Genomic DNA, 20,433 nt, shown 5'->3' on the forward strand with positions numbered 1-20,433 from the left:
ACGGATGGGCTGCTTTGCACGAAAGGTTCCCCTTTTCACAGCACCGGAGCGTGAGGGCTCCGGTCCTGCCTCCTCATCAACACGCGATACTGTGGCTTTCTGATCATAACTAACCTCGCAGGTGTGATGTGATCTCTCCTGTGGCTTTGCCTTGTGTTTCTCAGACCATGGTAACCATGGTGCTTTTGACACAACATGCGGAAGTGCTGTGGTTTATTAAGATCGAGAGTGGCCTCTGTGTGTGTGTACTTGTTTGTGAGGTAAGTGTGTATGTGGAGGCCAGAGGTCAACTTCCTTGGCAGCTCTCCTCCTTATTTATTTATTTTTTTCAGACAGTGTCTTTCACAAAACCTGAAGCTTAGGTGGTGGTGCACGCCTTTAATCCCAGCACTCGGGAGGCAGAGCCAGGCGGATCTCTGTGAGTTCGAGGCTAGCCTGGTCTACAGAGTGAGTTCCAGGACAGGCACCAAAACTGTACACAGAGAAACCCTGTCTCAAAAAACCAAAACAAAAAACAAGCAAAACAAAACAAAAAAAGCCCTGAAGCGTACCAATTCAGCCAGATTGGCTGGCCACTGAGTGGCAGGTTCCTACAGCCTCTGCCTCCCTGGTGCTGGGATTACAGACATCTTCTGCTGTGCTCAACTTGTACGTGGTTGCTGCAGGTTGAATGTGGGTCTTCACGCTTGCACAGCAAACAGTCCCCAGAGCCACTGCTCAAGCTCCAAGGTGGCCTGTGTTATAGTCCTGGTCCTGGATACATTTTCTTGGCCAAGTCACTTGAACCAGCACGCCGCTGTTTCTGTGTCTGTTCACGCAATGTTTGGATAGCTAAAGAAGAAAGAGTTCATCTCTTATCATGGTTTTGATGGGAGCCATCCACAACTGGTAGCTATTTCTAAGAAATCGTCTTTGTGAGCAGAATGGATATTTTTTTATATCCATCCTCTATTTTGAGCCTCAGAGTAACCACAACCAGGCTTGGGTTTAAGATGTAGAAATGTGGATTCAACCCCCCGACCCCCACCCCCGCATGTTTTTGGAGGTGTCCATCTGTATGTGCATGTGCACACACATGTGTGTAGATGTTTACATGTGTTCTTTGATCTCCATCTTACTGTTTTGGGACAGGGTCTCTCCCTGAACCCGAGGTTTACCCATTTGGCTTGGCAGCCAGGAAGCTCCAGGGAGTTCCTTCTCTCTGATCTGCCAGCACGGTCGTGATAGGCACATGCCACCAAACCTGGCCTTCATGTGAGAACTCGGGCCTTCGTGCTCTGGTGACGAGCAGTTCACCGACTGAGCCATTTCCCCAACCTCCTCTGCCTCTTTGGGTCTTAGTGTTCTCATCTATAAAATGGGGCCAATCACTGGGACTCCTAAATGAGCTAATAACAAAGCTATTAGAGAACTCTATGGCATTTGGCAAACCCTCGTTTGGCTTTCGTTGTTATTATTATTAGGGGTGGTACTATTTGGTCTGTGTATTTACTATCCAATAAATATCGATGACAAACATCTATGTCAAAATTAAAAAATAAGATGCTCCTTTGACCAGCTGGTAAAGGACCAATGGACAAGAGCACTGGTTAGGAAATGCTCATTTTGTGTTAATATATGGATGGTGTCCCAGTTCTTTGTGACTTTGTGGCATTATTAGGTCCAGTAAAGGATTTCTTGTTTATTTATTTAGCAACAGGGTCTCACTGTGTGGCCCTGGCTTGCCTGGAACTAGCCTACCTCTGCCTTCTTTTTTTTTTTTTTTTTTTTTTTTTTTTTTTTTGTTGGTTTTTCGAGACAGGGTTTCTCTGTGTAGCTTTGCGCCTTTCCTGGAACTCACTTGGTAGTCCAGGCTGGCCTTGAACTCACAGAGATCCGCCTGGCTCTGCCTCCCGAGTGCTGGGATTAAAGGCGTGCGCCACCACCGCCCGGCTACCTCTGCCTTCTTAATGATGGGGTGAAAGGTGTACACACTACACCCATCTGACACATAGTTTCTTGAAAGCAGATCAAACAGATAATTATGAAAACTCCTTAGAACACTTAGTTCCAGACCTGGAGAGATGGCTCAATGGTTATGAACCTAGGTTCAAGCCAGGCGGTGGTGGCGCACACCTTTAATCCCAGCACTCGGGAGGCAGAGGCAGGCGGATCTCTGTGAGTTCGAGGCCAGCCTGGGCTACAGAGTGGGTTCCAGGAAAGGCGCAAAGCTACACAGAGAAGCCCTGTCTCGAAAAACCAAAAAAAAAAAAAGAACCTAGGTTCAGTTCCCAGCACCCACATGGTGGCTGACAACCACCTGTGACTCCAGTTCCAGAGAAATCCAATGCCTCCGTGGGCACTGCACACACATGGTGTACATATATAAGTGCAGGCAAAACACCACACATACAAAATAACAATAAATAAATCAGCCAAGTGTTATGGTGTATGCCTTTAATCCCAGCACTCAGGAGGCAGAGGCAGACAGATCTCTGTGAGTTCAAAGACAGCCTGGTCTCCAGAGTGAGTTCCAGGTCAGTCAGGGCTACATAGTGAGACCCTGTCTCAAAATCTTAAAAACAACAACAAACAAATCTTTAAAAATAATAACTAGATCCTTTCATGTGGTGGAATCAAGCCTTATGTGTGTTGAATACCCCCAAATTCAGTTGCGCAGATTCCGCAGGAGAGAGCAATTTCAATAGTGTAAGGACGCCGCGGTTAGGTGCCCGTCATAAACGTGAGGGGTTAGCTGGTCCAGGGATCCCTCTATCAACCTTCACTCTCCCTCCTTCTCAGAGTGAATGCCTTACTGGCTCCCAAAATGAGTCAACCACCTTTACCTTGAGATAAACGGGGAAAACGGCAGCTTTCCTCAGAGCTGAAGGAGAAGGGGCTCCAGCCGCACCCCCGGAAGCTCTACTTTCTGGACAATGGAAGGGTTTCAACAAAGTAACAAAGGCAGCCTCAGCTACATAATAGAATTTGAGGCCAGTCTGGGCTGTGTGAAATCCAATCTCAATGGGAAAAAAAAAAATCTGTTACCAAAATAAATGGAAGATGAAAGAAGGAAACAAAGAAAGAAGGAAGGAAGGAAGGAAGAAAGAGAGAGAAAGGGAAAAAGAAAAAAAAGAAAGAAGGAAGGTTGGCAAGCAAAAATAAAATGTTTATTATAAGGTCATTTTGTTTTGTTTTGTTTTGTTTTTTCGAGACAGGGTTTGTCTGTGTAGTTTTGGTGCCTGTCCTGGATCTCGCTCTGTAGACCAGGCTGGCCTCGAACTCACAGAGATCCGCCTGGCTCAGCCCCCCCCACCCCAACCCCAACCCTGAGTGCTGAGATCAAAGGCGTGTGCCGCCACCACCTGGCTATAAATTAATTTCAAAAGCCAGAGACTGGGGGTGGAGAGATGATTTGGGGATTAAGAACACTGGCTGCTCTTACAGAGGACCTGGGTTCAGTTCCCAGCACACACATAATAGCCTGTAACTCTGGTTCCAGGGGATCTGAAACGTTATGGCCTTGGCGGGCTTCTGTACACACACACACACGCTGCCCATAAACTCACACAGGCACACACACATACATAAAAATAATAAACAAGTAAGAGATCTCAGGGGAGTCTGGGGCCTGTTTGTAGTCTTGGTTTGTCTATATTGTCTCAGCCCTGAAACAGCTGTGGAGACTATGCTTCCGGCTGTTGCCAAGGCTAGCCCCTTCCACAGCAACTGCTGGTTCCCCCCCTGGTGCTGTGCTCCTATTTGGTTTGCTGTGACCAGGGGGCTACTGTTTGAACCAAGGCACCTGTAACGTCACCGTCTTTAATTTTATTCCACGAGCTGAGAAGCCACAGGATGCTTTGGTGCAGAGAGGTAAGAGATACTTGCTTTCTGTTGTGAATTTTCCCCACGTCTTTCCTGGAGACTGAGCTCAGAAATACTTCAGTGGCCGAAGAATGACCTGACAGCAGCTTCTCCTCCTGGCCCAGCCAGCCTCCACTACCAGCAAGCAGCGCTGTCCTTTGAAGCCTCGGGCTGTCTTTTGCTGGGGAGAGGGTGTGTCTGTGCTTAGGTATGTATGGAGTCCCAGACGGACTGGCTGTTCCCCAAAGGATGGCCTCATCCCTGGAAGGCTGGGCCTCTTCTGTGAAGCTACCTTGGAGGTGGAGGAGATACCGGATACCAAACCCAACCCAGGCCCTGCTCAACGGCCTCAGGGGAAATGAAATGTGCCATTCATCACCTTGGCCCTGGGTGATATGATAGAGTTCGGGCAGCTGGAGGATTAGAAAAGGCCCACTGAGGAGGAGAGCCCTGTAGGAGAAGAGTCCAGTCACGTGACACACGGGACCCAAAGGCCAGTACGTGCAAAGATTTGAGGAAGCAAATAAGAAGGACAGTAAGGACATACGGAGGGAGGAGCGGGAGCCAGGGCGGGTAAAAGCTGGACTGTGATCCTCTGAAGAGCCTATCTACCACTGGGGAGCAGAGCCACCTGACTGGTGTACCTAAAGGCTCCAGTGCCACTGTGCAGAGGGAAGGGGACATGTAGCAGGACCAGAATGGGGTACAAGCGCGCCCCTGAGAGACTGCTGGAGTCACCCAAATGGGCTAGAGCGGGCCGTGGAGTTGGAGAGATGTGGACCAAGTTGAGCTGGACCTGCTGTGGGGAGAGATGGCTCAGGCGTCCCGTGGAGGAGGATGCCTTTGTCTGGCCCACGCAAGACCAAAGGGAGGCATGCTTGCTGACTCATTGGTCAGGACTGGTAGAGACACTGGGCAAGCAGCTAAAACGTTCTGACTATTTCCGCTGTGATGTCGTTTAATTTGTGTCTAGCCCCAAAACGTTAAAAAAAAAAAAATTCTGAAACATATAATCTCAAAAAAAAAAAAAAAAAAAAAAAAAGAAAGAAAGGAAGGAAGAAACAAAGAAAGAAAATAAGCACAATCCCTTTCTCTTTAGCTTTATGGAAGCTGTCAGGGCAGCCAGCTCCTCTGCTCCATCGTACCACAGTAGAAGTTTCTGTTGCTCACCCAGGGCTCTGGTGTCCACTCCAGCCCAGCTTCCCCTGCTGCTAACAGCACTGGGCCATGAGTTAACTGCATCGGGCTGGTGTTACAGTGTCTCAGAGGGGAGGCCCCGGGGAACTGCAGAAACCAGCAGGGCCCAGACTCTGGACAGAACTGAGCTTTATCTTGAGGGTGCTGGAAAACATGAAGAGGAGGCCACCTCTTCCGTTCTCTATCTGCTCTGTTTTCATAATGCCTCCTTTTTTCCCTGCGTGGGTGTTAGGCTGCCCTCTGCCTCTTTGACAGGGACACGTGGGCTTTTGGAACTCACCCAAGTAACCGAAGGTAATCCCCCATCTCAAAGTCCTCATTCATGTGTCTAGACTCTTCCCTGATAAGGTACCATTGCTAGAGATCAGGATCGGCAAATCCTTGGCAACATGCAATCAGGAAGGATTACTGGTAGGTTCCAGCTCTTTTAGGGGGGCAGCGGCAGCTGAGGCCCTGGTGCCTGGTTCCCACTGAGAAGGACTGTTGGTTTGGAGTTGTCCAACAACCTTTACAAATCTCTTTGGTGACCAAAGTCACAGAGACGGTCAGGGGCAGAGCTGAGACTGAACTTTGAACATCTTATCCAGACTTCATGCTCAGATTGGAGAGTGGAGGAGACAGGGACAGGCCTGGCGGGAGGTCAGGCAGTATTGGATCATGCAGCTGTGAACTGATGGCGATCTGAACTGAGGCGGCGGCAGAGGACAGGTGGAGTTGAGCAACATCAGCCATCAGCCATATCAGAGACAGGGTTTCAAGTCACTCCATATGCAGCTGACCTCCTGCCGCTACCACCCAAGTGGCATGCTTGCCCAGCTCAAACGATAGGATTTGCAGTTGAAATGATCTGTGAGGAGGGTGGATTAGGAGTCCCCGGGGCCTCCCCTCTGAGACACTGTAACACCAGCCCCATGCAGTCAACTCATGGTCCAGTGCTGTGTTAGCAGCTGGGGAGGCTTGGCTGGAGTGGACCCCAGAAGCCTTGAGTATACACCAGTCTACCCAGAAGCCTCTGCTGTGGCACAATGGAGCAGCTTCCATAACTGAACAATGTATGACCCTTACGGAGAGAATGGGTCAAGAATGTGTCGCATTTCTGACTTGGGCAGCTGATGAGAAGTTGGTGGAATATCTTCCTGGAGTAAGTATGTTCAGGAGAAAAAGCAATTGGAGTCAAAGGCTAAGTTCTGAGCTTAAGGCTCTGAGTTTGAATGGTATATGAGGCTCATAGCTGTGCATTTTGATTGTGTAGACATTTGCTTTCAGAGCTTTAAGATAGATTATATATCACCAGCCTATAGATGGTAATCGGAGCCATGGACATCTTCAACTGACCAGCAAGAAGACGAAAGCAAGAACCTTGGACCAGAGCCCTGCGTGGTGCTAACATCCAAGGGGCAGGGAGATGCAGAAGGTCCCAAGGGATTCAGAGATGGAGAGGCCAGAGAGATCCAAGGAGGTCAGGAGAATGTAGGCTCCTCAAGGCTGAGGGAAGAAGGAGAAGGAAGCGGTCCATGGCCACCAGGGCCGATCATGGCATCTGTAGCATGTCTGCCTGACCGGGAAGGGAGTGAGCTGGCCAAGGAGGCATCGGAGAAGCGGTGGGGGTGGGAGCCAGACTGGAGTGGGTGGAAGAGTGAATGGAGATGCGGAAATGGATGTGGTGACTCACTCTTTCAAAAGCCTGGGCTGCACAGGAGGAGCCAGGCCCTGCGCGGGGTAGAAGAATGTGGGGAGGAGGGAGGCTGTATTTTTAAGATGAGAAGTCATACTTAAATGCAGATGGGAAAGAGATGGAGGAAAAGAGGGAAAGGGATGGCGTAAATGACAAACCACTGTCACCACGGTCACTGTCACCTTCACTGGCACCAGCTAGCAACCCCAGGGAAAGCTTGCCGGGCCCCCTTCTTTCTGTAATCACGTTACAGCTCCGTTCTGCGCCCTTCTCCTTCAGGGGGCTTCTCACAACTGCTACATCTATCCTCATCGCCATACTGATGCCCAGGGTGCCACCCAGACCCTTCACTGCCTCCGCCACGCCTGTGCGACCATGCCCTTGTCTGTCAAGACCTTTGTGAAAGGCTGGGTGCACGCTTTTGCTTTGCACGAGACAACGCCGCCTTCTGTAGTTTGACCCAAGGAATTGAGACATAAATGCGCATGCCCTTTGACCTGGCGGTTCACCTCAGGAAGAGGCCCCGACAAATGCTCCTGGCAACGTGAATGAGGGTGTAGAGGCCCCAAAGGCGGGAGCGAGGTCCTGGGGCTAGCTGTGGAGTAAACCAACGTGAAGGCAGGCCTCTCTTTCACTTGCTCAGAACTCAGGGTTTCTTCTAAAAGGCAGGCAGGCTTTGCTGAGAGGCACTTCCTGCCCGGGGAGCTGGGAGAGAGGACCTTCTCATCATGCTGTCTGTGGACCAGCTCTGCAGCTACACATCGGTGAAAGTCCTTCATATCCAAAGCGTATGGGTCGGGACTCTGAAGAAAATCCTTCTAGCGGTCATCAGCATGTACATTTGGTGAGTCAGGCGAGAGCCAGTGCCAGGGCTTCAGGACCAAACCTCCCTCTTCACCTCTGCTCTCTCCTGGCTACCTTCTCTTTGGCCAGACGCGTCTGCAAGGGTCTGTGGGTGACTCTAGTTTCTCCTATTTCAGGTCTCTTGTGCCGGCCAGGTTCTCCAGCTCTTCCCTCCCCACCTCTCCATCTTACCCATTCTACCAGGCACAGCTAGATACCTGGCTCCTTAACACTGTGTTTGGTCCAGGGCCTGGTGACTTGTGTGCACCTGGATGCACTGAACATCAGTTCCTTACAGCTAATAGTCACCAGGATTAGAGATTAGAGAACTGTGACCTCATTCAAGGACTGAGCCCATGGCCCAGAGAGGAAGCTTGGTTTCTCTTGAATCATCACACAAGGTCAAGAGTTCATGACTGGATTGATCATTAGACTGTTCTTTCGAACAGGCAAGATACTGCAAACTCTCTTTTCTCCTTTGATGCATCTTTAGGATGTGTTAATAGAATTTTCATGCTCAATGGTTGGTGGCGGCAGCGGCGCACGCCTTTAATCCCAGCACGTGTTCAGGCAGGAGGCAGAGGTAGGCAGATCTCTGTGAGTTCAAGACCAGCCTGGTCTACAGAGTGAGTTTCAGGACAGCTAGGGCTACACAGAGAAACCCTGTCTCAGAAAAAAAAAAAAAAGAATTTCATGTTCATTATGATACAAAGGTCCATTATGTTTGCAAAGGCTTTATGATTTTGACAGGGCTGGATTCTATTAAAGATGATTATGTGTTGCACATTCTAGAATGGAAATGATGCATCAGACTTGAGCTTTCCAAATGGTAGAGCATGTGTTGTTCTGGGGGGATGTTGCAAGGGATAACTTGAAAGAACATTGCAAGTATTTTGTATGTGCTTTGAGACCGAAGTGAGACCGAACACTCATTAACTGTATTTGTCTACAGGGTTCTATTAAGCTCTGTATCATACATGTTGGGTGGGTCCTGAATCTGGATTTCTAGCACCAACACCTTAAAATAAACTGTTGACGTTTTGTGTTCACATGCCACAGTGTGCATGCGCATGTGCCATGGTGTGCATGTGGAGGACAGAGGACAACTTCTGGAAGGCAGTTCTCTCCGTCCATCATCGTGTGGTTCTGGGGATCGAACCCAGGTCGTCAGTCTTGTTGGCAAGTGCCTTTACTCACTGAGCCATCTCATTGGGCCAGTTTCTTTCTTCTTTCATCACTGTTGGAGAAACACTAAAATGTGCCATGAATAATATAATACCTACATGCTACTGTGCAACTTAAGAAACTTAAGCATACTAATCCAGCTTTGCTCCCTGTAAACTCATCCTTCATCCAGTTCTCTTTCCCCTGGTAAACATCATCGTGAATTTGATGTTTGTTCCTTTGTTTTGATATTTCTATAGACATATGTCTGTATCTATAAAAATGTGTGAATTTTTTTCTTAGATAAGTTTTCTCTGTGTAGCTCTGGCTGTCCTGGAACTCACTCTGTAGACCAGACTGGCCTCGAACTCAGAGATCCACCTGCCTCTGCGTCCAGAGTGCTGGGATTAAAGGCGTATGCAATTTTTATCTTACCTATCAAGGTAAAATTCATATAGCATAAAACTGACCACTTGGGGGTGGGGAGTAAAGGACTATTTTAAAGTGAACACATAGGTGGCATTTAACACATGCTTGGTATTATATAATAAATGCCTTTATCTACCAATATATTTTGTCTTTTTGTTATTATTGTTGTTGTTTTGTTTTTCGAGACAGGGTTTCTCTGTGTAGTTTTGGTGCCTGTCCTGGATCTCGCTCTGTAGCCCAGGCTGGCCTCAAACTCACAGAGATCCACCTGTCTCTGCCTCCCGAGTGCTGGAATTAAAGGCGTGTGCCGCCAACGCCGCTGCCACCACCACCTGGCTATTTTTGTTTGCAGAGACAGAGCGTCATCTTAAAAGGAAATAATATACTCATTAATTATCATTCCCCATTTCTTCTCTCCTGCCACTATCCATCTTCTGCCCTTATAGATTTATCTATTTTGCATATTTCTTATAAATGAAATGAACTGCTGGGTGTGGTGGCACATGCCTATAATCCCAGCATTCTCTGTGAATTCAAAGGTCATCCTGGTCTACACCAGGACAACCAGGACTACATAGAGAGACACTGTTTCAAAAAGACAGAACAAAAAATCTAACGAGCTGAAATAAGAGCAAGCAGATCTGAGGTGTTCCTGAACCCTGGGACAGAGCCAGTCAACCCACCAGGAACAGGACTGAGTTGAAATTCTGTCTATAGTGGGTAATACTAAGGGGCGGGAGGGGGTACAGCTGCTGGTCCCAGTTTGCAGAGACAGAGCGTCACACGGAAGCCGGTCGCTGGGCAGAAGCAGCTCCCACGACCACAGAGTCTGCAGCCCACACCACCGCCCTGGGTTGTGAGAAAACCACTGACACTTTTTCATCTGTCCTCAGCTTTGCTTTGGTGAGTGACAAGCTGTATCAGCGGAAAGAATCTGTTATCAGCTCCGTGCACACCAAGGTCAAAGGGATCGCAGAGGTGACCGAGAATGTCATGGAGGGTGGGGTGCTGAAGTCACTGCACAGTGTCTTTGATACTGCAGACTACACCTTCCCTTTGCAGGTGAGCACCAGGCAGCTGGAGCCAGGGCTCATCCCTGGTCACTGCCCCTCTCTCCCTTTCCTTACCGATCTAGAGCCTCATTTAAAAAAAAAAAAAAAAAAAGTTGGCTTGGGACTAGGGATCTAGCTCAACTGGTAGAATGCTTGGCTAGCATGCATGAAACCCTGGGTCCAATCCCTGGCACCACATAAAACCAGTGGGAGTATAAGCCTGTAGCCCCAGGAGGTCAAGGATGGAGAACTGGGAGTTCAAGGTCACCCTCAGCGGCACAGTGCGTTTGAGGCCAATCTGGAATACGTAAGACCTTGTCTCAATAGAAAAGAAAAACGTTGGCCCTATTTAAAGCCTATGAAAATCCCAACTGAGAAAACCTAAAAATTGCAAAACTGGGTCACAGCCAGCAGCTCAAAGAAGATGCGTCTTTGCTTTATGGAGCCCTACAGGGAGGGCTGCTGGAAATAGCGCATCCTGGCGCATTCCAAATGGGATCTGATTCACTCGCGGCGCGCCCATGCGCATGCGAGCGAGCGAGCGAGCGAGCGGCTTTAGAAGCAGGGCCACCGCAGGGCCAGCTCAGCCGGGATTCAGAAGGGCAGAGAGCTTGTCATCTGCATCTGCTCGTGTGATGACCTTCTGTCACTGAAAAGGCCCCCGGGAGAAGAAGGTTCTTGAGTCTTTCTAAAGAAAGGATGTGGTGACGGGTGAGAGAAAAGGTGTAGGTCGCAGAGAAGTGTGCGGCGGGCCGGCTGAGGCTGCAGCGCAGGAGAAATGAAAGCGATTCACCAAAAAAGGAGAAATAAAAGCGAGGCCCAGTAGTCAGGAACAGATGGGGGTGGGAGGAACAAAAGAACCCATGTGCAACCCTGGGGAGCCAGAGCACTTGGCAAAACCATCAGGCCCAGGCTGCTATTAGTTTCTAGCTACAAACCATAAAAGCCACTGATTGCCCAGGTAGTGGGAAGCCCCATAGCCTTCCATTAAGCCCGGAGAAATCTGAACAGCTTGCCCAGGGTGCGGCCCACACCCCACCTCCGCTTCCCCAGCTCTCCAGAGTCTCAATTTAATGGGATTTTACTGTGTCAGGAAAATAACACAGCTGCTTTTTGAGGCTGGCTCGGGAAATGACGGCTCCCCACATTTGAAAGCTCCCCTGCTCCCCCTTTGCCCGGTGAGACAATTCCTGCAGCTTTGATGTTAAGCCCTTGGCAAAGTCCATGCTGCCCACGGCTGATTTCTAGAGGCTTCTCAGAGTACAAAGGCTCGCCCCTGGCACTTAGCGAAACATATGCTGCTTAAGGAGTTCTGCTCCCCAAGGTCTTGCCTTTACCCCTCCATTTCTCTCTGCAGGGGAACTCGTTCTTTGTAATGACGAATTTTCTCAAAACAGAAGGCCAAGAACAGAAGCTGTGTCCTGAGGTAAGTAGGGGACCCTCTCAGAGAGGCCAAGAGGGAGATGCATTCTGGGAAAGAGATCTTTGCTCTCCTTAGTCTAGGGGCCTGTGTGAACACCTGCTCTTACCTTCACAGGCTCTCTGTGCAGCTCACAACAACATGATTCCAGGCATGTGTGTTATTTCACATTTCATCAGAGCCTCACAAATTCAGGAGGGTAACTCCTAGGCCCTATTTTACACAAGAAAGCACTTAAGACATTTCGTGGTACACTGCAAGCCCTCAGAAAATGTGCTGCTTGTGGAACAAAAATAATCACCCAGAGCAGATGAAACCCAAGGCCACCCTCCACAGGGGTACTGCCAGCCTGGAGGGAACCACATGACTCTGGGGAGGGGAGTTTAGCCGACCTGCAGTCTGGCCTGGGTCATTCCACCTGGACATGCGCCTCCTCTCTTTGCTTGTCAATATTCACACTATCTCTGGTCATCTCAATAAATGCGGCCAAGCCCTAATGTACACCTGAATGTGTATGGCTTCTTCCAGCTCTTCAAACTCCTGTGCACCTGAAGGGGTTCACACAGCTTGGTTTAGTCTCAGTTCCGTGGTGGGCTGGGCTCAGCTGGGTGACTGGCTTTCTGTTGGTTTGGCTAGTCTCTCACAGAGCTGTGGCTGCAAAGCCACTGCCTTTAAGCATCATTTGGCAGCTCAAAGTGCTGAGCACCTCTTCACTTCCGGGGACTCTCTAGGGTTTTTCTGCTTCCTCCAGAAGAGTAGCCAACTTTCCAAATTGCAGCTCAGCGACCCCAGAGCCAAGAAGCGCAGAGGAAGGTCTAAGCCTGGAGCTGGCACCGAGTTAGTTCTGTGATCACACACAGGCCCAGCTCCAAAGGGAGGGAAACACTTCATCTATCGGTCAGGAGAGTGACCGAGACCCTCTCCAACCCATGCAACAAACACAAAACTAATGTTGTTAGAGTTTCTTTTACAGACAAAAATAGAATTGGTTTATCTTCTTTCTCAGGAGTCCCTTATAGTTGATAATGAAAATCACAGCTGCCCAAAGCCATAGTATATAATCATTTATTCACTCACTCACTCATTCATTCATTCATTCATTCATTCCCACTACGATGATCAAGATCTGTTATGAGTCGGGCAGATAGTTAGGCTGTAGAGATGTGACCGAGGCTTTGCAGGTCAAAGGTTCATAGTAGAATTTAGGGATTACCAAGAGGAGAACCCAGGGACCTGGTGGGCCACAGAAAGAAAGCAATCCAGGCAGTAAAGAGAAATGAGTCTGAAAACTGGGAACTATTCATTGAGCAAGGACTACATGCTAAGCCCTCTTTCCAAAATTACTTCCATCGTCAGAGCATCCATGCAAGTCAAAGCACTTTACCCTCCTCTAACAGATGAGTCGAACACAGTCTAGAGGAAGTGAAATGACTTGGCCAAGGTAACACAACCCACAGAGGAAGCTGCTCTCACAGAACACAGGAGTACCTGGACTCAAGACCTAGATCCTTGCCCTGATCTTATAAAAAGAAACAAATGAGCTGGGCAGTAGTGGTGCACGCCTTCAATCCCAGCACTGGGGAGGCAGAGGTAGGCAGGTCTCTGTGAGTTCGAGGCCAGTCTGGTCTACAGAGTGAGTTCCAGGACAGCCAGGGCTACACAGAGAAACCCTGTCTCAAAAAACAAACCAACAAACAAAAAACAACCAAATGTCCAGATGACCATGAGTAGAGGCTATTCCACACCTGTGTTTGCTCTGTCTTTCCCGAGACTGGCCATTGGACCTGCTGCATGAAGTCAGACATACACTAAACCTTCTCTTTTCTCTTCCACTACTCCATCCTTCAGCCCCAGACATAGCCGACCCATCTTCTCCGGCCAGGAGGGTGCTGGCAATGTCCTTTCTTCCCACATGGTCTGCTGCACCTTGGTACCTGTCAGCTTCTCAGTCCTGTGGCGGCAGGGCCACTACAACCTCAACCTCGCCACCTGCTCTCTACCCCAAAGGCCATCCCTGAAAGTGCCTCCTGGCTGCCCTGACATCTACTGTTTACATTTTTTATTTTTGAGATATAATTCATACACTTTAAAAACCTATGACTTCCAAGTATACAATTTGGGATTTTTTTTTCAACATCATGTAAACCATCACCATAATTACCTAATTCCAGAAAATTTTCCACACCCCCTCCCCAGAAAACTTTGACTCCCCAAACAAATTGTCCCCATTAGTGACCAATCTCTTCCCCGTCTCCAGAGCCATTGACAGCCCGTCTGCTCTCCCTCTGTGGATTTGGCTATCCAGGACATTTTCTATACACAGACCCATACAGGATGTGGCACCGCCTGTGTCTGGCCCCTTTCACACGGCATCCTGTTTTGAAGTCAGTCCATGATGTAGCACGTGCCAGGACCTGGCTGAACAAGACTCCACGTGTGGGGCTGGAAAAATGGGCCAGTCACTAAAGTACTTGCCATTCACACATGAGGATCTGAGTTCGATTCCTGGCATCCATGGAAAAAGCTGGTTGTAGCTGTATTCATTTATGATCCTAGTGCTAGATGAGCAGACAGGTGGATCCCCGGGGCTTGATGGAAAGCTAGCCAGCCCAGCCAAATCGGTGAGCTACAGTCTGAGTGGGAGACCTTGTCTCAAAAAATAAGGTGGAGAGTGACAGAAAGACACTTGACATTGACCTCTGGCTTACACACACACACACACACACACACACACACACACACACACACACACACTCTCGTTCCACTTATGAATGAGCCACCTTTAATTTGTCCAGTCACACCTCGATGGATTTTGTCCGTTTTCACTTTCTGGCCACTGGGCGCAGTGCTGTAGTGAACAGTGGCGAGCAGGGGTTTGTGGGGTCTTGGGGAGGCAATGCTCACTCTCTGTTCTCCTGCCCTCCTTCCTGCAGTATCCCCGCCGAGGTACACAGTGTCATTCTGACAAGGACTGTACCAAGGGGTGGATGGACCCGCAAAGCAAAGGTACTTTTCTCTGCCTTTCCCTGAACTGCTGAGGTGGGGTGGTCTGGCGTCTCTGTGACATTCCTGATGTCCAGTTTCGAGTCCTCAGCCTCCGGCTTTCAGTTGCCTTTTCTTCCACCAAATCACAGGTCAGTTGTCTGTCCCCTGATTTGTCCCCAACAGACCAGCTGAAGCCTGTAAGCGTGGCTTGAATGCCCCGGGGAGAGATGTAGGTTCAGGGTCTAATTGTTGGAGAACTTCCCCAAGGGCAGAGGAACTTGAACCTCCAAACCTGGGAGTTTAGCTTTTTAATTTTACTTTTCCTTCCTTTCCTCCATCCCGCTTTCTTTTTTTTTCTTTTCTTTCCAGGGCTTCTTGCAGGCTGGGTAAGCACGCTACCACTGAGCTACAGTCCCAACCTTGTGAAAAGACATTGCCGAGTGTTTTAACTTTAAAAGGCTTAAGACTCTAGTGTGGTCGTACAGGTCTTTAATCCCAGCATTCCTGGGGCAGAGGTAGAGGCAGGTGGATCTCTGTGCGTTCAAGGCCAGCCTTGTCTACATAGCAAGTTCCAGGCCTGCCGGAGCTTAAATAGAGAGACCCTGTCTCAAAACAAGGAAGTAAGAGCCACCAGTGGTTACAATGTACACACTCATGCTCACAGAAAAGTACCTGAGTGCTGCCGTCCATTCCACAACATGTGTACATGAGTTGCCATGGAGATCATTGTAATGTGGCTGGCCTTTTATCAGTTCTCTCCCTTCCTGACACTTCAGAAAGATGCTCCCCAAGTTCATCATGTGGCTTCACACATCCCCAGATGAGCTGTGTACCCCTGGAGGCACTCAGATGCCACATGAGAAGCCATACTTCAGTCCATGTATAGGATACATTGTATACAGAACTCTCTCAGGCATCTCTCCCTGCAAAAATTAACAAACAAGGGCTGGGGATTTAGCTCAGTGGTAGAGTGCTTGCCTAGCAAGCGCAAGGCCCTGGGTTCGGTCCTCAGTTCTGAAAAAAAAAAAAAAATTAACAAACAAAACTCCAGCATCTCGCTGCGCTATCTCTGGGCCTTTCTAAAGATGTCTTGTCAAGTGTTCTGTTTGGCTTGGAGTGCATATGTGAGGAGGGTGGGGTTCATGGAAGAGGGGCCGCTTGGGTTTAAGAGTGTAGCATCAGGGCTGGAGAGATGGCTCAGCGGTTAAGAGCACTGGCTGCTCTTCCAGAGGTCGTGAGTTCAATTCCCAGCAACCACATGGTTGGCTCACAACCATCTGTAATGAGATCTGGCGCCCTCTTCTGGCCTGCAGGCATACATGCAGGCAGAACACTGTATACATAATAAATAAATAAATTTAAAAAAAAAAAAAAAAGAGTGAGCCGAGCGATGGTGGCGCACGCCTTTAATCCCAGCACCCGGGAGGCAGAGGCACGCGGATCTCTGTGAGTTCGAAGCCAGACTAGGATACTAGGAGTGAGTTCCAAGAAAGGCACCAAACTACACAGAGAAACCCTGTCTCAAAAAACCAAAACAAACAAAAAAACAAGAGTGTAGCATCATGTCTGTGTGGGCTGAGTACATGGTGCCCCTCAGAGATATTCCTCTTCCGGTACATTCACATCTGTGGTTCTTCAACCCCTTAAAACTTGTAGGAATCCAGACTGGCAAGTGTGTACCCTACGATGATCAGAACAAGAAGGAGAAGACCTGTGAAGTCTTTGCCTGGTGTCCCACTGAGGAGGGGAAAGAAGCCCCCCGGTGAGTCGCATGATGGGGGCACAAACAATGGCCCTGGCAGCCATGTTATAGAAGTCCTGAACCAGCTGGCATGTAGCTGTGATCCGGACCACCCTTAGGTGGCCCTGCCTATCATGGCTGCTCTGGAAGAGCAGGGTTGGCTCTGACCCATCCGTGCTCATTAAATGACAAAGAATATGAGGAAGCAGGGCTGCAGAGGTGGTTCAGTGAGTGGAGGGCCTGCCCAGCCAGCCTGGGGAGCTGGGTTTGCATCCCAAGTACTGATGTGAATAGCCAGGGGTAGCAGCAGATGGCTGCAGAGTCAGGCAGGGGCTGCTGGCCAGCCAGTCTAGCTCACCAAATGGATGAGCTCTAGGTTCAGTGAGAACTAGGTTCAGTGAGAGACACTGCTTCAAAAGGTAAGGTGGAAGCCGGGCGGGGGTGGCACACACCTTTAATCCCAGCACTCGGGAGGCAGAGCCAGGCGGATCTCTGTGAGTTCGAGGCCAGCCTGGTCTCCAAAGTGAGTTCCAAGAAAGACGCAAAGCTACACAGAGAAACCCTGTCTCGAAAAAACAAACAAAACAAAACAAAAACAAAAAACAAACAAACAAAAAAACGTAAGGTAGAGAGTGATGGAGGAAGATGTCTGATACCAACTGCTGGCCTCCACAAATGAGCATTCTGAGGCCTGCGCACTTGTATACACATGCATCACACACATACACACACACACACACACACACAGAGAGAGAGAGAGAGAGAGAGAGAGAGAGAGAGAGAGAGAGAGAGAGAGAGAGAGAGAAGGGAGGCAAGGAGGAAATCTCCAGGTCAGTTCCAGCTGGATTCCTCCATGTCCAAAGTGTGTTATGACTTCAGTAATACAGTCTTATCAGCTACGTATGATGAGCAACCAGGACCAATGGCCACAGGACCCCTGCCCCCTCCACCCACAACAGTTTCTCATAGGGAAGTATCCCACATCTGGCACTGAGATCTGCATTTAATAACTCATGTCTTCTTTCTTTCTTTTTTTTTTTTTTTTTTTTTTCCCAAACACAGGGTTTCTCTGTGTAGTTTTGGAGCCTGTCCTGGATCTCGCTCTGTAGACCAGGCTGGCCTCGAACTCACAGAGATCCGCCTGGCTCTGCCTCCCGAGTGTTGGGATTAAAGGCATGGGCCACTACTGCTCGGCATTTTAACCTTCAGCCAGTCTCCATCTTTCATAGATTATCAACCGCTGATGGTCTTGTTTATCACCATACCCCAGTGCCCCGGCTCCACGTTCCATACCATAATTATTTGCTAGTGAGTGGCTGTCTGGCTAGTGGGTAGGTGGCCTTCCTGCGGCCTGGAATTCTGATTCCTCTAACTCAGTGCAGAACTAAATGCTACCCAGAGCACAACAGCCAAGCATGCAATTGTATCAGCGTTGGACAGACACCGTAACTCCCATGGGGGTCCTGAGAAGGTAGAAGGCCTCTGGGAGGAGCTACAGGCCTTATGGAGAACTTTGGGAAGTGGCTTTATTCATTTCTCTCCACTCAAAGCCATAACCCTCTGGTCCCATGAACGCTTTGTCCCTGAGGTCACCGATCCTGGTTTTTTCTCTCCCAGGCCTGCACTCCTGAGGAGCGCTGAAAACTTCACTGTACTCATCAAGAACAACATTGACTTCCCCGGGCACAACTATACGACGTAAGCATCTCAAATGCCGGGCTGTATGGGTCAGTTTGTATGGATCAGTTACCAAGGCCGTGGAACAAATGATCCCAAACTTAGGGAGCCTAAAAATTAACAGGAGCTTTTTTTCTCTCTCCCATCTGTGGATCGGGAATCCGGAAATGTCTTTGCTGGGTGGTTCTGGCTCATGCTCTCTTCAGAGCTGTCAGTCAGAGCTTCTGTTAGCTCTAGGTTTGATCAGAGCTGAGTCCTTTTCTAGCCTTACCCACGTGCCTGAGGCAGCAGGGCTACGTTCCTCACCATGCTCCTCTCACCCAAGGACTGTTTGAGTCTCCTTAGGATGTGGTAGCTGCTTCACCAGAGCAAGATGGGCAAGGTAACTGAAACAGAAACCCCAGTCTCTGGGAGTGATACCCAACCAGTTCTGCAATGTGCTGTTGGTCACAGAGACTGTTCCCAGCACAATGTAAGAGGACATGCTACAAGGGTCCCCAGGAGACAAGGGAGCTGCTACACAGCTCACACCAATGAGCGATGGATCTGTTTGTAGTAGATCAACGTCAAGTTCAACAATGTCCCGTTGGTGGTGGGAGCATTTACACCCCGGTAATCAGCAAGCGCTACTTGGCAGGCACCGGTTTTCCCTTTAGAGAGATGGTTGGTAAAACATCTGTTCGTTTGCATTTCTTCACAGGAGAAACATCTTGCCAGATACGGGCATCCTTTGCACCTTTCATAAGACTCAGAACCCTCAGTGTCCCATTTTCCGACTCGGGGACATCTTCCAGGAAGCAGGAGAGAACTTTTCAGAGGTGGCAGTTCAGGTTGGTGGGGTTTTTGCACAGTGGTTGTACGTGCGTCGGGAGGTAGAGGTTGTCAAATGTCCAATGGCAGTGTCTGATGGTAGAGGCTGACATCCTGGCTCACATTTGTTTGTATTTGGTAAACCATACCCAGTGCCAAGGGCTTCGCCTGCATTCCTTCAGGGACTCCCACAATCCTGAGTGAGCTACTTGGTGTATTTTTCCTGTGGTTGCGGTAACAAATCACCACTGATGCGCGGTTAAAAATAACATGTTTTCTTCTGTGCCTGGAGTAGAAGACCAGAATCTGAGCTGAGCTCAGGTGTCAACAGCAGCACACTCCCTCTGGAGGCTCCAGGGGAGAATGCATGTTTGCTTTACCTTCCCAGCCGTGCTCCTGGTGTTTATTTATTGGTTGGTAGTCCCTTCCTCCATCTCTCTCTCTCTCTCTCTCTCTCTCTCTCTCTCTCTCTCTCTCTCTCTCTCTCTCTCTCTTGAGATGAGGTTTCTCTCTGTAGCCCAGGCTGGCCTCGAACTCACAGACATCCGCCTGCCTCTGCCTCCCGAGAGCTGGGATGAAAGGCGTGCGCCACCACCGCCCAGCGCACTAAAACCTTTTAATGACCATTTTCCCCACAGAGAGAAAACCTTCCCCAAAATAATATTACTAAGCAGAACAGTGATATTACTGGTGCATAACCCCCACCCAACAGACTTAAGTGACTTTTCTTGTTGATTGTCCCCCAAGGGAGGAATCATGGGCATTGAGATCTACTGGGACTGCAACTTGGACAGCTGGTCCCATCACTGTTATCCCAAATACAGCTTCCGCCGCCTGGATGACAAGTATACCAATGAGTCCTTGGTCCCTGGCTACAACTTCAGGTACCAGTATAAAATGTGCCAATGGGCAGAGTCAGCAAACAGAAAAGACAAGGTTGCGACCTCATGGTTGCTACTGTATTCTAATAAGGGCACATAGACAAAAATGTAAGCAAATAAAACGTTACAGCTCATCAACACTACTAGTTATTGGGGAAATGCAAATTAAAAACACACTAAGATAAAATTGTAGGTCCAAGGAAATGGCTCAGTGGGTAAGGTGCTTGCTGCTAAGCACAGAGACCTGAGTTTGATCCTCAGAACACATAGTGGAAGGATACAACTGGCTCTCACAAGTTGTCCTCTGACCTCCATATGTAGGCCATGAGTGTGCATGTACACACACACACACACACACACACACACACACACACACACTAATTTCTTTTTTAGAAAGTAGGCAAGACTCGTCTTTGGTGAGAAAAGACAGAATAGTGGGTTGTGGGCTGGGAAAAGGTTTTCTGAGAAAATGCAATACTTTGAGTTGAAGAAATTTGGATGCAAACACAAGGTATTCATTTGTCAAAACCCATGACTAGGCATGGTGGTGTATTTCTTTAATCCCAGCACGCCAGAAGCACAGGCCGGTGGATCTCTGTGAGTTTGAGGACAGCCTGGTCTACACAGCAAGTCCCAAGCTAGCCAGAGCTATTTAGAGAAACCTTGCCTCAAAACAAAAAAACAAAAGATAAAAACTGAACAGAGACTTATGCATT

General features: G+C 49.0%; 2 protein-coding genes across 5 annotated transcripts in view; one reads left to right on the plus strand and one right to left on the minus strand.

Annotated features, from left to right (window-relative positions):
- Ift81 (intraflagellar transport 81) overlaps positions 1-20,433 on the minus strand; it is a 206,187-nt gene that overhangs the window by 146,729 nt on the left and 39,025 nt on the right. The window lies entirely within an intron of this gene.
- Positions 1-20,433, plus strand: part of P2rx7 (purinergic receptor P2X 7) — a 39,118-nt gene that overhangs the window by 1,597 nt on the left and 17,088 nt on the right. The window contains exons 1-8 of one of the 4 annotated variants that reach the window (XM_052755342.1): positions 4,947-7,559; positions 10,045-10,213; positions 11,561-11,629; positions 14,557-14,629; positions 16,265-16,370; positions 17,967-18,047; positions 18,727-18,856; positions 19,584-19,720. In XM_052755342.1, coding sequence (XP_052611302.1) covers positions 7,444-7,559; positions 10,045-10,213; positions 11,561-11,629; positions 14,557-14,629; positions 16,265-16,370; positions 17,967-18,047; positions 18,727-18,856; positions 19,584-19,720 — 881 coding nt within the window. In that variant the 5' untranslated portion in view covers positions 4,947-7,443. Of the gene's footprint in view, positions 1-4,946; positions 7,560-10,044; positions 10,214-10,572; positions 10,915-11,560; positions 11,630-14,556; positions 14,630-16,264; positions 16,371-17,966; positions 18,048-18,726; positions 18,857-19,583; positions 19,721-20,433 lie in introns of those variants that run through there. The other 3 variants (XM_052755339.1, XM_052755340.1, XM_052755341.1) reach the window with 3 other exon arrangements.

This window comes from Peromyscus californicus, unplaced genomic scaffold, assembly GCF_007827085.1.
Source record: "Peromyscus californicus insignis strain IS unplaced genomic scaffold, ASM782708v3 Scaffold_2__1_contigs__length_46816999, whole genome shotgun sequence".
Lineage (NCBI taxonomy): Eukaryota > Metazoa > Chordata > Mammalia > Rodentia > Cricetidae > Peromyscus > Peromyscus californicus.